Source organism: Cetorhinus maximus, chromosome 5 (genome assembly GCF_964194155.1).
Source record: "Cetorhinus maximus chromosome 5, sCetMax3.hap1.1, whole genome shotgun sequence".
Classification (NCBI taxonomy): domain Eukaryota; kingdom Metazoa; phylum Chordata; class Chondrichthyes; order Lamniformes; family Cetorhinidae; genus Cetorhinus; species Cetorhinus maximus.
The window spans coordinates 140,415,461-140,433,492 of record NC_135883.1 but is presented as its reverse complement, the minus strand read 5'-3'; the positions used below and the strand labels follow the sequence as shown (position 1 = coordinate 140,433,492).

The 18,032-nt window shown below is 42.2% G+C and overlaps 1 protein-coding gene across 9 annotated transcripts in view; it reads right to left on the bottom strand.

Moving 5' to 3' along the window:
- The window catches only part of armc2 (armadillo repeat containing 2), a 208,248-nt gene that overhangs the window by 44,849 nt on the left and 145,367 nt on the right, over positions 1-18,032 (bottom strand). For all 9 annotated transcript variants that reach the window (XM_078542539.1, XM_078542541.1, XM_078542543.1 and 6 more), the window contains exon 11: positions 12,099-12,244. In XM_078542539.1, coding sequence (XP_078398665.1) covers positions 12,099-12,244 — 146 coding nt within the window. The remainder of the gene's footprint in view (positions 1-12,098; positions 12,245-18,032) is intronic.

The following is an 18,032-nucleotide window of genomic DNA, read 5'->3' as shown; positions in this document are numbered from 1 at the left end:
TGGTGTATGGTAATGCCCAGGATGTCGATGGTGGGAGATTCAGCATGGTAATGAATGTTAAGTGGAAATGGTTAGATTCTCACTTGGTGAAGATGGCCATTGCCTGGCACTTGCAGCTCTGGAATTTAGCTCTTTGTGGTCCATGTTTGTATCAAAACTATGAGGAGGTCCAGAGCCGTGGCCCCGGCAGAACTCAAACTGAACCACAGTAAGCAGATTATTTTGAAGTAAGAGTTGCTTGTGTGACAACCTTTGACCCAGAAGCAGTAGAGTAAGGAAAATTTGTAATTTCTTTAAAATATTCAGGGAATCTGTAATTGCTTTGAAGAATATTTGAAAAGGACTTTTAAGTGCTTGCATTAATTGTAAAGGGATCAATTGTAGTTTTCTTGGATAATAAGTATGGTCCATGTGACCTGGCAACCCAGGAAGTTAACATATGAAAGCCATGTGGCTGGCAGGCACAAAGGAGAGCTGGAGGCAGAAGGTTATCAATACACAGATGAAGGAGCTCATGGAGGCACTGTGCAAGTGGGCTAAATAGGTCTATAACCTGGCAGCTTGTGTGAATTGCTCAGAGATGCTAAAGAGCTGAGTGTTTTACCAGAAATGGACAAGTGGCCAAACTGTGAAGCAGGGTGTTTATGATTGATCAGTTGAAAAGGAATTCTGAGAGTTACACCATGAGGACTGTCGTGACCTGAGGGAGAGAGGGTTCATGGAAGTGGGCCTTGTTGATGATAATTGCACCTGTGAAACTTGGGGGTAAAGTTCTTGTTGGATAAGACTCCTGACCTACCCTGCATGAATAAACAGTATATTGTGGAACTGTGTAGCTATGTAATGCTGTACATCTGAAACAGAATGCTTGTGGTTGTATAAGACAGATCTTTATTGTATCTACTATTTAAAGTGAAATCTACCTTTTTATTTGAACTATCATTTGCCAGATGAGTCATGTTTAATTAGTCTTTGTTCTTATTTGTGTTAAAGTAAAAGTTACAAAAGGTGAAATCTTGTTGGCAATTTCTTCATGTGGGTGTCATTCAGTAAATTGGGTTATTTTAATTTATGGTTCCCCGACAGGGCCCATAACACTTGATAATACAGTTGACAACACTTTCCATCACTTGTTGACAGTCAAGAGCAGATTGTTTGAGCAGTAATTAGGTGGATTGAATTCGACCTGCTTTTTACGGACAGGACATAGTTGAGCAAATTTCAAGAAGGCAGCTCACCACCATCTTCTCAAAGGCAATTAGGAATGGGAAAAATGCTGGCCTAGCCAGTGATGCCCACATCCCATAAATGAATTTTTAAAAATTGCCAATAGATGCCCGTGTTGTAGCTGTATTGGAACAGCTTGGCATGGGGCATGGCTAGATCTGGAGCATAAGTATTCAGTAGTACAGCCAGGATATTGTCAGAGCCCATAATCATTGCTGGATCCAGTGCATTCAGCCACTTCCTGATATCACACTGAGTGAATCAAATACACCAAAGATTTGTGATGGTGACCTCAGGAGGAGGCCAAGCTGAATCATCCACTAGGCACTTCTGGGTGAAGATGGTTGCAAATGCTTCAGCCTTGTTTTTTTCACATTGATGTATTGGGCTCCCCCATCATTGAGGATAGGGATGTTTGAGGATCCTCCTCCTGCAGTTCATTATTTAATTGTCCGCTATCAACCATGACTGCGTGTGGCAGAACCGTAGAACAATGACTGGTTAGGAAGGTTCTCCTGGAGCCTTAAGAGGTTTGAAGTGACTTGTGTTGGTGAAGCAATTGTCCCAGAAGGATCAGCTTCTTGGAATGCCAAGGGTGTCAAGTTCATGTCTGAAGCTCTCTCAATGAAAGGCACTGGAGAGAGTCTAAAGGTAAACAGGCTGTGGGGAGGCGGTCGTGTAGTGGTATTGTCACTGGACTAGTAATCCAGAGACCCAGGATAATGCTCTGTGGACCCCAAGGCAGATGGTGGAATTTGAGTTTAATAAAAAAGCTGGAATTAAAAGTCTAATGATGACCATGAAACCATTGTCGACTGTCATAAAAACTGTCCTTACCTGGTCTGCCCTACAAGTGACTCCAGACCCACGGCAATGTGGTTGACAGGGGCAATTAGGGATGGGCAATAAATGCTGGCCTAGCCATTGACGCCCACATCTCATGAAAGAATAAAAAGAAAAATCAGGATTTGAGTATGAGGCGCACGATCAGCGAAGGAAGACTTCAGCCTGAGTGGGACAAAGACCGAGTGAGTATATTTGGGCCAAAAACAAAAATACCTGGAAAAACTCAGCAGGTTTGACAGCATCTGCAGAGAGGAATACAGTTGACGTTTTGAGTCCGAATGACTCTTCATCAGAACAAAGGAAATAGAGAAATGAGGTGAAATATAAGCTGGTAGAGGGGGGTGGGACAGGTGGAGCTGGATAGGGAGCCAGTGATAGGTGGAGACAAAGAAGAGATTGCCAAAGATGTCATAGACAAAAGGATAAAGGAGTGTTGACGGTGGTGATATTATCTAAGGAATGTGCTAATGGGGACATTAAGGGTAGCAAGCAGAACAAGCTAGTGGCAGATGGCCCTAGTGGGGGTGGGATAGGGGGAAGGGATTGAAATGGGCTAAAAGGTGGAGATAAAACAATAGATCGAAATTAATTTAAAAATAGATGGGAAGAGAAAGATATATATTTTTTTAAATTATAAATTATTGGAAAAGGGGGGATCGGAAAGGGGGTGGGGATGGGGATGAAATTGTTGAACTCAATATTAAGTCCGGAAGGCTGTAAAGTGCCTAGTCTGAAGATGAGGTGCTGTTCCTCCAGTTTGCGCTGAGCTTCACTGGAACATTGCAGCAGGCCAAGGACGGACATGTGGGCATGCTGAAATGGCAAGCGGCAGGGAGGTCTGGGTCATGCTTGCAGACAGACCGGTGTTCCGCAAAGTGGTCACCCAGTCTGCGTTTGGTCTCTCCAATGTAGAGGAGATCACATTGGGAGCAGTGAATGCAGTAGACTAATTTGAGGGAAGAGTATATTTGGGCATTGGGTTCAAAGTGGGAATTTGGTGCATAGGGGAAAGAGGTTTACTGCAAGAAGTGTAACTTAGAATAGAGTGCCTTCAGCAAGTGGTCGTACTCTGCTACAGGAGAAGAAGCTAGTTATTTGGTGAGTATCTGGTAAGTGACTAAGGATAATTCTATTCCTAAAGTTCAATATAGTCTAGCAACTGGTGGTAAGGTTAATAAAATATATAAAAACTAAAGTAAAATATATAATTGAATAAAATAATTAGATAGTTAATTAGAATACTTTAATGATGTCAAAACAGGTGATGTGTCACAGCTGCAGCGTGTGGGAGCTCCTGAATGCAAATATGCCTGTAGTAAGTGTTTGAAATTGAGCAGCCTCAGCTCAGAGTTTATGAGCTGGAAGCTGAACTACAGACACTGCGATTCATCAGGAAGGCGGGAAGTTACCTGGATTCTTTGTACCAGGAAGCAGTCATACCTCTTAGGACAGGGTTTTCTGACCTGATCCAGTGGTCAGGGACAGGAGAGTGTGACTGTGAGTGAGACATGAAAGAGGACTCGGAGGGCAGGAGTGTAGGAGCCTAGGGCCTTGCAATTGTTCAACAGGTTTAAGGTTTTTTTTCAGCTTGTTTGGATGAGAGTGGGGGCTGCAGGGTGGATTAGCTAACTGGTCATGGCACTGTGATACAGGAAGGCATTCAAGTTGGGGGAGCAAAAAGGAATGTAGCTGTAGTAGGGGATAGTATAGTCAGAAGGATTGACACCATTCTCTGCAGCAAAGAGTGAGAGTCCAGATGGCTATGTTGCCTGCCCAGCACGAGGGTTTGGGACATCTACTCGGGACTGGAGAGGAACTTGCAGTGCGAGGGGCAGGACCCAGTTGTCGTAGTCCATGTAGGTGTTAATGACATAGGCAGGACAAAGAAGGGGGTTCTGTATAGTTATACGAGGACCTAGACACCAAATTAAGAAGCAGAATCTCAAAGGTCATAATCTCTGGGTTATTACATGAGCCACTTGCAAATTGGCATAGGACAAATCAGATTAGGGAGATGAATGTGTGGCTCAAAGACTGGTGTGGGAAAAGTGGGTTCTGGCTTGTGGGGCACTGGCACTGGTACTGGGGAAACAGGGATCTGTACCGTTGGTACGGTCTGCACTCTAATCATGCTGGGGCCAGTGTTCTTGAAAGCTGCATAACTAGGGAAGTAGAGAGGGTTTTAAACTAAATAGTGGGGGCAAGGGATCAAATTTGGGAAAGTGTGGTAAATGAAAGAGCAGAGGCAAGAAAATGAAAAACAGACCGTGACAGGAAGGGATAGAGGGTACAAATCTAACAGTAAATCAACAGATGAAACTAGAGGTTATAAAAAGAATGAAGGGATAAAACTAAAAGCTCTTATATCTGAATGCACGTAGCATTGAAAACAAAACAGATCAACTGAGAGCACACATAGAAATAAATCATTACAATTTGATGGCCATTACGGAGACCTGGCTGCAGGAGGACATGGATTGGGACCTGAATATTGAAGGGTACAGGACATTTAGGAAAGACAGGAAATGAGGAAAAGGTGGAGGGGTGGCTCTGTTAGGTAATGATGGTATTAGTACAATAGAGAGGGATGACCTAAGCTCAGGAAACCAGAATGTGGAAATAGTTTGGGTAGAGATGCGAAATGGTAAAGGCAAGAAGTCACTTGTGGGAAATGTGAACAGGCCCCCTAACAGTAACCACATGATGGGGTGGAGCATAAAGGAAGAAATATAAGGGGAGGCGGTGGCATAGTGGTATCGTCATTGGACTGGTATTCCAGGGACCCAGGGTAATGATCTAGGGACCTGGGTTTGAATCCCACCATGGCATTTGGTGAAATTTGAATTCAATAAAAATCTGGAATTAAAAGTCTGATGATGACCATGCATGAAACCATTGTCGATTATTGTAAAAACCCATCTGGTTCACTAATGTCCTTTAGGGAAGGAAATCGGCTGTCCTTACCTGGTCTGGCCTACATCTGACTCCAGACCCACAGCAATGTGGTTGACTCTTAACTGCCCTCTGAAAAAGGGCAATACATGCTTAGGCCAGCGACCCCCACATCCCATGAACGAATTTTTTTTTAAAGTTACAGCTTGTCAGAAAAGCAATAATCATGGGAGATTTTAATTTACATATAGACTGGAAAAGTCAGATGGACAAAGATAGCCTAGATGAGGAATACATTGAATGTTTTCAGGATAGTTTCTTAGAACAGCATGTTCTGGAGCCAACCAGAGAGCAGGCTATACAAGACCTGGTATTGTGCAATGAGATTGGAGTAGTTAATCATTTCATAGTGAAGGCACCCCTAGGTAGCAGCAACCATAATATGGCTGAATTTTACATTCAGTTTGAAGGAGAGAGTAGTGGGTCCGAGACTATGTTTTTAAACTTAAATAAGGGAAATTATGAGGGCATGAAAGCTAAGCTGCCTAAATTGAATTGGCAAATTAGGTTAAGGGATAGAGGTGCAGTGACTAATATTTAAGGGGATATTTCAGAATGCACAGAATAGATACATTCCAATGAGTAAGAAAAAGTCAAAGGGACAGAGACACCATCTGTGGTTAACTAGAAAGGTTAAAGATAATATCAAACTTAAAGAAAAAGTATATAATTGTGCAAAGACAGGTTGCAGGTCAGAAGATTGGACAGAATATAAGGAACAGCAAAGAATAATTAAAAGACTAATAAGGAGAGTATGAGAAAAAGCTAGCCAGAAATATAAAAACAGATAGTAAGAGTTTTTATAAATATTTTTAAAAGAATCAAGTTAACAAAGTGAGTGTTGGTCCAATAGAAAGTGAGTCTGGAGAATTGATAAGGAAAACAAGGAGATGGCAGATGAACTGAACAGGTATTTTGCAACAGTTTTCACTGTAGAGGATACAAATAACATCTCAGAAGCAGCTATAAACCAGGAAATGGAAGTTGGGGGAGGAAGTCAGGAAAATTACAGTTACCAGAGAAGTGGTACTGAGTAAATTGTTGGAGCTGCGAGCTGATAAGAGCCGGGGTCCTGATGGACTTCAACCCAGGATCTTAAAAGAAGTGTCTGGTGAGACAGTTGATTCATTGGTTTTAATTTTCCAAAACTCCCTAGATTTGGGAAAAGTCCTATTAGATTAGAAGATAGCAAATGTAAACTCCATTATTCAAAAAAGGGAGGGAGATAGAAAGCGGGAAACTACAGGCCAGTTAGCTTAATATCTGTCGGAGTGAAAATGTTAGAAGCTATTATTAAAGAGGTTATAATGGGGCACTTGGATAATCTCAAGGTCATCAGGCAGAGTCAACATGGTTTTGTTAAAGGGAAATAATGTTCAACCAACTTATTGGAGTTCTTTGAGGAAGTAACATGTGCTGTGGGTAAAGTGGAACTGGTGGATGTACTGTACTTAGATTTCCAGAGGGCATCTGATAAAGTGCCACATCAAAGATTATTACAGAAACTAAAAGCTCATGGTATAGAGGGATAACATATTGGCATGGATAGAAGACTGGCTGGCTAACAGGAAGCAGAGAGTAGATATAAATGAGTCTTTTTCAGGTTGGCAAGATGTAACGAGTGGTGTGCCACAAGGATCAGTGCTGGGACCTCAACTGTTTACAATTTATATAAATGACTTGGATGAAGGGATGGATGGGATGGTTGCCAGATTTGCTGATGACACAAAGAAAGGTAGGAAAGTAAGTTGTGAAGAGGACATAAGGAGGCTACAAAAATATATAGATAGGTTAAGTGAGTGGGCAAAGATCTGGCAAATGGAGTTATAATGTAGGAAAATGTGAAATTGTCCATTTTGGCAGGAAGAATAAAAGAGAAGCATATTATCTAAATGGTGAGAGACTGCAGAGCTATGAGATGCAGAGGGATCTGGGTCTTCGAGCGGATGAATCACAAAAGGCTAGTATGCAAGTAATTAGGAAAGCTAATAAGAATGTTATCATTTATTGCGAGGGGAATTGAATACAAAATTAGGGAGGTTATACTTCAGTTGTACAGGGCATTTGTGAGACCGCATCTGGAGTACAGTGTACAGTATTGGTCACTTTTTTTAAGGGAAGATATAAATGCATTGGAAGCAGTTCAGAGAAGTTTTACCAGACTAGTACCTGGAATGGGTGGGTTGTCTTATGAGGAAAGGTTGGACAGGCTAGGTTTGTATCCACTGGAGTTTAGAAGAGTAAGAAGTGACTTGATTGAAACATATAAGATCCTGAGGGGTCTTGACAGGGTCGATGTGGAGAGGGTGTTTCCTCTTGTGGGAGAATCTAGAACTAGGGGTCACTATTTAAAAATAAGGGGCCCATTTAAAACAGAAATGAGGTGAAATTCTTTCATTCAGAGGGTCGTGAGTCTTTGGAACTCTTCCTGAAAAGGTGGTGGAAGCAGAATCTTTGAATATTTTTAAGGCAGAGGAGCATAGATTCTTGGTAAGCAAGGGGGCGATAGGTTACACGGGGGTAGGTGGGATGCAGATTTCAGGTTACTATCAGATCAGCCATGATCTTATTAAACAGTGAAGCAGGCTCAAGGGGCTGAATGGCCTACTCCTGCTCCTTGTCTGTATGTTTGTAAACAGTCTCTTTGTCACCCTTAGGAGAAATGGTGACATTATGATCATTCCTTGAAGAACACCAGTGCAGGACAAAGGTTCAAAAGAGCTACTGGTCAGTTACATCACAGGCTGACTAGTCCCTATTCAGCTAGGGAAGCCCTGAGGAAGTGCAAAATGCAGCTACTGAAGCAATGATCCCTGCTACCCTGGTGCCTTGGTGCTTCAGAAATCTCCTGGGTATCATTCGCTCCAAGGTGCCCTGCATGTCATGTATTGCAGATGTGGGTAATGGACTCACCCACTTCACCATCATCTCAATCATGCCTCTCTGCCTGGAACAGGATTAATGCTCCCTAATCATAGCTCTTGGTAAACTATTAAACATCTAATTCAATGAGGAAGAAAAACTAATAATCAAATGAGAAATAGCAAAAGTAGAAATACATACACAACACCAATTCGTTGCAGAACACCAATGACTCATGTTGCATGACTTCAGCTGATTTATTTTCATTATTTTCCACTTCACAGCTCATGTATAAGCACAGCAGAATAATGGAGAAGAAAGTATTTTCTGTAACGTTTTTGCTAGCGAGGCAGACCATTTTGTTAAAATAGAAGTGCCCCTTACTGAAGGTTACTTATTGGGCATAAAAAACTCAGGAAAGTTGTTGAAACATTATAATCTTCTTGTTATATGTTAATGGCAATGTAGGGTAGTAACAGCATAATATAAGGAGTTAACCAAGGACTTGTACACAATCTTGTGATGTAAGTCAGAGTACTGTACTTGTTAAGTGCTGCAGTCTGGCCCAACTGTTCTTTCCAAATTGATCCTTGAAATGGCTCATGTAATCTTTCTGACTGTCTAAAGCAGTTATCATAGTTTACTTTGATTTAAAAGGTTGAAATGTAATCGGGTTGATAGTCTCCAAAATAAATCTTATTGTCCTTATTTAATTTTAACTCAGCTGAATTATGCACCTATTTGCTTTTCTTATAGGTCATGAAAATGTACTGTAAAATAACAGAAAATGTTTGTCATGAAGGACTAAAAATAGCTGAAACAGACTAAAGTGCACTTAAGCCCACAAGAGAAAGAAAAACACAAATACCAGTTCAATATGAGTCATTCGCATGCATAAAGTTGAATGGAGGAGAATTTCAAATGTCAGGGAAGGAATAATTGCAGATCTACTGTCAGCTTCCAATACCATTCTACAGCTTCCCAAGAAGAAACAAATGCAAATCACAGTAATATAACCCCCAATTGTAGAACAATATTTAATTTAAAATTTGTCACTCCACATTTAAAGGATGAAAATGAGCCTATTAGCAATGATCAAATCATGCTATAATGAAAACAGGAAATGCTACCAAATATTCAGATAAGTCAGCATCTATAGAGAGAGAAACATAGGGCAGAATTTTGCCCTCGGCGGGGGTGGTTAGGAAGCTGACCACCGCCTGCAATTGGCACCACACCGCGATTTCACGGTCAATTAAAGCCCGCCCAGCGTGAAACGTGAGCAGCGGCGCTCAGCGCTGCCTGTGCGAGGGTGGGGGGAGAAGGGCAAGTGGGTCGAGTGTGAACTTCACGCATGCATGCAAGTGAGCACTTCACGATCTCCCTGAGGCATAAAGCTGCCTCAGGGAGATGAAGAGATATATAAAAAAAAATAAAAATGTAATAAAACATGTCCCCTTATGTGACTTATGAGCAGGGACATGTTATTAATTAAATTGTAAAACTTTTAGTTTATTTTTATTTGATTTTAGAAACCTCATCCCGCCCGTGGATGAAGTTTCCAAAAAAATGCAAAGGCCGCTTCCTTTTCGCCTGCCTGCCAACCTTTAGGTTGGACAGGCAGTGAAAATTTAGCTTAATTGATTATTTAATGACCTTAGCAGGCCTTTTAATTGTCAGCGAGCGCGCTGCTGACACCGGTGCATGCCCGCTGACCAAACTATCGCGTGGCTACATGTTGATGTTGGCACGCACGGCCAACATCAACACGCATCATTTCACGCTTGAGTGGGTTGGGCATGCGCCTGCCTGCCGAGTGAAAATTTCTGCCCATAGTTTCAGGTCATTGACCTGAAACATTGTTTAGAAATTGGATAGGCTTTATTTTGGGCATGGGGGTTGGGATTTACAATCTGCCCACACTCATTAAGATTGAGGTGGGCAACATGCAAATTTGATGTGTCCACCTCATCTAATGATCGTAGCATTGGGCCAAGTGGGGAGAGTAGGGGATGGGGCAGGGGCAGGCATCATTGTATAGAGACCATGTGTCCAGGTAGCCTTCCCTATTTTAAGCATGCTGTCACTCTTAAAGGGAAACTGCACTGAAGAAAATTGCTGCAATTTGAAACATCAGAAAATTAAACACCAGAGCAGAGAGAAGGTTCCAGGGTGACAGATGCAATGCTGGATACATTAGTGGTGGAGGTGGGCAGGAGGAGACTTGCAGGGACCATTGCCGGAATGGAGTGGGAGCAGGTCGCCAAGGAGTTCAATTCCTGATTCTGGACACAGTGACACAAGAGGTCTAATTACCACATATGGATTGTCAAGGTCAGTGAATGCATCTCCACATGATATCTCCCACCACACATCAATTTCTCATGCTGCTCAATGCACTGAATGCAACTCAATGCAATCAATCACCCAGCAGCACGCCCTGGCCCTCAGGCTCAAATCTAACATCCAGACACTCCACCTCATCCTCCCATACTGCTGTCAGCCTCACACCCATACCTCTCTGCCTTCACATACCTCCAGCTATTCAGCTAAGGCAGGCACATTAGCCAAACACAGTGTTACATAATCACTGGCATTCTGCCCTCTTTCTTGCAGGACAAGGTGGCATGGAACACAAAGGAGTACAGCAGAGCCACAAGGGACAAAGATGCCTGCTTCTCCTGAGTTCTATAGAGTAGATGGCTCTCCATGACTGTGACAGGGCCTTGGTTTCAGGTGTTGCAGAGAACATTGAGCATGATAGCCATATATCTTTTCTTGACTCCCAGCACACTCTCATTCGGCTATCTGGCATGATGCGCAAGCTGTTGATGGTGTGTAATACATCCTACTTCTGTCGTCCCAGCCTTTGTCTGCTGATTTCCTGCTTTCAGAGACCCAAGAATTGCTGCCTGCTCACCCCTAGAAGCCACAGGAGGAGGAGAGAGAGCAACAGAACAGTACTGATGAAGAGGCCCCGTTGCTTGATCTGAAACTCGCAGACTGCAAGGCTCAGATCCTGACACTGAACGCATATTGTAAGTTAGTTGGAATCAACACCTTGTGAGTCACCAGGCATGAGTGGGCTGCAGCCAGACCAGAAGTAAAGGATGGTATGTTTGTCAGCTTATCGGAGTGAGATCGGTAAAAAAGCTCTTATATAAAGGACTCAGATGAGAACATCAATGCGGCAGCATGCAGGAAAGCATTGACGGGTATGCACACTGAGATGCTGGGTGCTTTGGCTGGCTGGGAGGACAATAGTCTGTCACCGTCAAGGAGCAAGGAGGAATCCGGCTCCAACTTAGCAAAGGGAATCATGCAGAGCTTGCCCTCTCTGCAGCTGCTGCTCATCTCCCTGCCATCCTGCAGAGGCAGAGGCACTGCTGTCCCTCCATCTGCTGCTGCCTTTGTCATCTACTCATCAGTCCTCCCTATAAGAATTCAGCTAATCAAGGAGATCAACAGGAAAATCCTAAAGAAGCACTCCAGAGTATTTCACTTTGCAATAGAAGAAGTTGTCAAAAATTACTGTACCTTCAATTTGGGAGTATGTCTTTTTAGGGAAGCTGGTGGAGGGCCTGCCTTGCAGTCTGAGGCTGGATCTTTGAGGGGTGAAGAAGTCCTATGTACCCAAGGCACGGTAAAAATTTGGCTGTGTGGCCTCAGAATAGTGCGAACTCAAAGCCTTCCAGCAGATGCGAGGGATGCACCTGTGGGCGCACTTCTGCTACAATGCTGCACGGGCCATGCAGAAAGCATCTGATGGTGCATCATGCCCCCGGGAAGCTGTGGTAGGCCTCTGTAGTGCCACATGACTGAATTTCTAGCCTGTTAACTCTGTTTCTCTCTCCACAGATGCTGTCAGACCTATAGATTATTTCCAGTATTTTCTGCTTTTATTTCAGATTTCCAGCATCCGTACTATTTTGCTTTTGTACCAAAACATTCAAAATTGACTTGGACATGAATTTAAATTAAGCAGAAGATTTCGGTCTTTGTGCCTGAAATCTTTCTTGAGTTCTTTTGAATTACCAAAAATAATGGTGCAGTTTCTAATCTAGACATATTAGTTCTAATTCACTGGAATATATAAGCACTGTCACTGTTCTGTAATGGTTAAAGTAAAATGGAACTCAGTTCCAAGATAATTTGTGAATCAGATTATTTGAAGGCTCTAACGATTGCCATGAATACTTTTACCCTTTTACCTGAATATTCTGGCTACATTTGTACAGATGTCTTTATCATTTACGTGTTGTTCCAGTACCACACATAGTTCCAATAGTGCTCCAGTGCTTAGGAATCTGGGCCGGGACTGAGGCAGGTCTGCCAAGTTTCTCAAAGTAGCAGTGACCTTTCAGTGAGAAAATAACAAATTGTTCAAAAACTTGTAATTATCACAAAACTTCAGAAACACTAAGAAAATTGTTAAAAAGTTACATTGTAGCATGCAACATTTTAATGATACATTTTGCTTGACTATTAAAAGGAAAATTACACTAATTAACATTTTAAAATGTATTACAAGCATGCAATAGTATTATACATTTTACCTTAACATTGTATTTATCAAAATGTAATAACAAATAATGTGTTATAGCAATTGCTTTTATTTTATTCCTTGTTGATCTATCAGTAAACCAGATTTAACAGAAACAATGCATATCATGAATTCCGCGACCCAGAACATCTGAACCTTCTAGTTGTCGATGTAAGTAATCAAAAAAGAAAATCAACCAAAACCTATTTAGGGAAGCAAGTTATCTGCTTATAAGCAGTCCACATCCATATGTAACAAGACCTGGATGACATTCAGGCTCGGGCTGATAAGTGGCAAAGTAAAGAGTATCAGCAGTGGTTTAGCAGAGTAATGATGATCATGCTATATAATTGTTGATTTTATTCTTTAGCAACATTTAATAGAATTATAGACAATTTTAAAGGCAGCTCCCTTAAGATCACAAAAACCTGACACCAGAAGGTAAAGACTAGTCCCCCTAACTACAGGTTGTTGCAGATTACATCTCAGTTGTAATTGCCTGACAACAATCTGACTTAATTCCAAACAACTCGCTTTACTAAACTCCTAATCTCAAGATGTAAAAATGGAATTACTTTATTTACATGTAACATGTTTATCACCCAGCTTTTAGTGTCAGCAAAAATCATGGATTTTTGAATATCCCACTCCTAACCAGGGAGGTGGAGTTTAAATTCAAAACTTAATCAAATTTGAGCTGGGCAATTCTCTAAGTGAGGCTGCCAGATGGAGCTTTCCATATCTGTGGGAAACCAATTTCAGAACCTGTTCTTTGTCCTGCCAGATTTAACAGAAACAATGCATATCATGAATTCCGCGACCCAGAACATCTGAACCTTCTAGTTGTCGATGTAAGTAATCAAAAAAGAAAATCAACCAAAACCTATTTAGGGAAGCAAGTTATCTGCTTATAAGCAGTCCACATCCATATGTAACAAGACCTGGATGACATTCAGGCTTGGGCTGATAAGTGGCAAGTAACGCCTGTAGCACACAAATGGCAGGCAATGGCCATTTCCAACTAGAAAGCGAATCTAACCGTCTCCCATAATATTCAACGTCATTACCATCATTGAATCTCTCACCATTAACATCCTGGAGATTACCATTTACCAGAAAATTAACTGGATGACCATATAAATGCTGTAGCTTCAAGAGCAGGTCAGAGGCTGGGAATTCTGTGGCAAGAAACTCACCTCTTGACTCCGCAAAGCCTGTCCACCCTCTACAAGACACAAGTCAGGAGTGTGATGGAATACTCTCCACTTGCCTGGATGATTGCAGCTCCAACAATATCAAGAAATTCAACACAACCCAAGACAAATGCAGCACACTTGATCGGCACCCCTTCCACCACCTTCAACATTCAGTCCCTCCACCACTGATGTACAGCGACAGCAGTGTGTATCATCTACAAGATGCAATGAGCAACTCACCAAGGTTCCTTTGACAGCACTTTCCAAACCCATGACTTCTACCATCTAGAAGGACAAGGGCAGCAGAGGCATGGGAACACCACCACCTACCTGCAAGTTTCCATCCAAGCCTCACATCATCCCAACTTGGAACTATCTCACCATTCCTTAAATGTTGCTGGGTCAAAATCTTGGAACACCCTTCCTAACAGCACTGTAGGTGTACCTACATCAGAGGGGCTGCAGCAGTTCAATAAGGTGGCTCACCACCACCTTCTAAAGGGTAATAAGGGATGGGCAATAAATGCTGGCCTAGCCAGCGACACATCTCATGAACAAATTTTTAAAAATCTTAATCAGAGATAGTGAATAGAATAGAAACCATGAGGTTCAACACCTTAAAGAGATATCATATATATAATATATTTCTTTTATTCATCTATCCAAGGTCATCCTACATTTTTTATACAATCTGCTTGGTGTTTTCATTTAATATATCGATATATTGGCAGAAAAATACGATACTTACCAGTTAGCATAAAGTGAAGCTGATGCTAGGTGTCAACAATATATAGACATTTTAAAATTTGAAAAATAATGTAATACATTATTAAGTTATTAATTAAGTTAACACATTGCTTTATTTGGTGGGCCCAACAGCTGACAATATAATAGCTAGACAAGGAATCAAATGAATCTTCTGCAAAATTCAATGAAGTTTTAAAATCATTCAACGCTTAGTTTAACCACAGAAGTAACAAAATCCTTGAAAAGGCTAAATTTGATAAACGTGTCCAACAGCCAGGGGAAACTGGCGACTCCTTCATTGACGATCTGTACAGAATGGCTGAAGGCTGTGATTATGGTGACCTGAAATCTGGGCTAATACAATAGAATAGTTGTAGGAGTGGCGGACGACACACTCTCAGACATGCTTCAAGTGAAGGGAGATCTAAACCTTGAGAAAGCCATCCAATATTGTCAGGCAATCTGAAATCCATTTGCAGCACAGATCCATATTAAAGGGAGAAAGAAAACTGTGGTACAAAGTAAATTCCACTGTCCAGTTAGTGAAACAGCACAGAAACAGCGACACTATAGGCCAGGGGAAGCAACACCTTAACTGACCAGTAGAGCAACCATGCCAGCGCTGTGGAGCAAAGTTCCCCCACAGGCATGATCAATTTTAGCCCAGTGCTTTCAATGTAACCGAATAGGACACTGCGGGAAGCTGCGCAAAGCTAAAACACCAAAACACACAGAAGATTCCAAGAGGATTCACGAGGTTGAGACAGCACACCAAGAGGACACACAACCATGCTTCTTGGGTCAAAGATCCTGGATTTTCATTCCGGAATGCTGACATCTCGGTTAAAGGCCATCTCACAAACGTTAACTTGGACACAGGAGCCAGTGTTACAGTACTATTGGACAATGAACCATGGCTGAGAGACCTCTGGTTATGAACAACAGGCACACCATGTTATGGGCCCGGAGGATTCCGACTTCCAGTCACAGGCATGATTCTGGAACCACTAAAGTATGGTGGCAAACAAATCTTCGCACTGACGTATGTCATCCATAACCAGTCTTTTTCTCTCCTGAGCAGAGATTCCTGTGTAGCCCTGAATCTCCTCAAAATGGCAGAAGGTGTCAAGGCAACCACTATCATAAATTATACAGAACTGCAAGTTCCGAACAGCTCCAACAAGAAAGATTCTCTTGACTGGGACTTCAGCTCTGCATTGTTTTCTCTCTTTGCAGAGGTTTGTCCACTTTTGTTACAGGTGCCAGAAGCCCCCCATTGGTCAGACCAGCCAAACACTCAGATGGTTATCAGAACACCCCGAGTAGATGACAGTCAAGACAGGAACTGGCAACGAGAAGAACCTAAGCCTCCAGCTCTGACATCAGTTAGAGAGACAAATCCTAACATCACAGAGCAGACACTGCAAATCCCAGCCAGCATGACAGTGTCACAAATGATGCTGGGACCCAGTAGCAGCCATCCACTGATGACAACACACCACACAGCCAAACGCAAAGATGAGCTTACTACCAAGCTACACCTTCACAATAGGAAGAGCCATCTTGGATAAAGAACCATGGCTGAGACACCTCTGGTTATGAACAATAGGCACACCCATAGGCCCGGAGGAATCCAACTTCCAGTCATAGGCATGATTCTGAAACCATTAAGGTATGGTGGCAGTCACAACAAGCCACACGAAGGAAGAAAATAGATAAACACTATAGAGATGAACCCAGAGTTCACCTGCCCCTTAAAATCAGGATAAACCAATTGTCATCTATCACTATAGATAAAGAGCGATTCAATGCCAAAGAAAGGAAAAGGCAGATGAAAATAAACCAGATGCCAGAACAACCTCCAATTCAACTAAGTTTACCTACAGCGACAGAGCCTACCAGTTCTCCAACAGTAGTGAGAACAAAATATGGAATGGTTATAAGGCCTCCAGACTGCCTGAACCTATGTTCTCAGAGACTTGATGGGGGAAGATGAGGTAATAGTAATGATGTAAATACATGAGATAAACTAGGATAACTTATAAATACGTTAGGTAAAGACTTGAGGGGGGTGTAGTATAAGGGTCTCGCACAAAAAGAGTTAAAATGGGACTGAGTACAGTACTGCCCACACAGTGATGTAAGAAAACATATGACCCACATCTAGGAGTCAGTGCAATGTTGGACAGAGCCATGTGTAGAAGCAAGCATGGAGGCAGCTCCTGGCTTGGACCTTTACTGTACCTATGTATATAGTTTCTATTAGTTAATAAATACTTAGTGTTAAACTATCTAAGACTATGAATACATTAATAAGGCATACCGCAATAAGCGCAACACCTTACAACACCTGGAACTGAAGAATTTCTGGCCCTTTGATTGGCTGGAAGCTCTTGGAGGTGGAATACCCTGCCCCAGGCAATAGCAGGCAATTAATTGCCAGGTTAAAGTAAAATTCCACGGCTAACAGAGGCATGTTTGTCCCCAGCTTTCTGACTGGTGGGTGAAGCCATCACTTCCACATAAAAGCCCAGCCTCACAGGTCCCATTTTTTAAAGATGGATGTTAGCACAGCATAAAACACAAGTGCAGATACTAGGAATGGCATCTGACAATGCGAAACAAGTGGTATGGTAACTAAAAGAATCTTCAATTTGAACTTGGAGTTAACTGGTGGATAGCAGCTATTTCCACCCAAGAGCACGTGGCAGCATTTTGTAGATCTGCTGTGGAGATTCCCACAATAGACCCCCTTGAGGCATCATGCATAGATGCTCAATTAGGTGTTATAGAAGTACAGGGTGGATATTGGAAAGAGTGGTCTCTTCTAGCCTCGAAGTGATTTCCAGGATCAGACAGAACTATGGTAAGGAGGGGTAAGGTGTTGCCCATTGTGAATGATACAAAGTAGTGGTTAGAGATTATTTTGTCAATGATGAAGACCATACACCAGCAAGGTCATGGGAGATTACCATGGATATGAGTAGGAGTATTTGATAGGTTTAGAGAGAACAAGTCATGGCGAATTCAAGAGAGGGGCCAAAGGAAGCTCAGGTGCAAACTGAAATCACTTTGCTCAGTGTAGAAAGTGAGAGATGAAATGTAATTGAAATACAAATCAGATCACTTTTATAAAGCTATGAAGCAGCTGAACTAACAGATTAACCAGCAATTGCCTTTTGTCTCTGTAAGGAAACATGATGTGTATTTAAATAGAATCCTATCTGACTACATCTAGTGTGTGGGCGAAGAGATTTAATATGCTTTCTGCTTTTGTGCACTAGCTTGTTTCTCATTTTCAGCCTACATTGCTGGCTAGCAGCAGTGCGAAAAAGAGAGCCAAATGTGCAATCTCTCCCTGTCAGTACACAGCCTCTCCATCAGCAAGTCCTCAGCTGTGCCTCCTCATTGCAACACGTGGAAGCTGGGGCTCTCGTGGCTCCAGGCTAAGAAAATCAGAGGAGGTTTGGCCCCCAGACATACATTGTGCAAGCGCACCGATATGTGGACAAGCCTTGGCACTTATGAATAAAACTCCCAGCTGTGGATACCTCAGGAGAGTTGAAGGCTAAGGGAGTTAAATCTGAGAAAAAAATCTAGAGCAGAATGCAAAGGTGGTGAATATCTAAATATGTCGGCTTTCTGGCAACTCCTGCAAC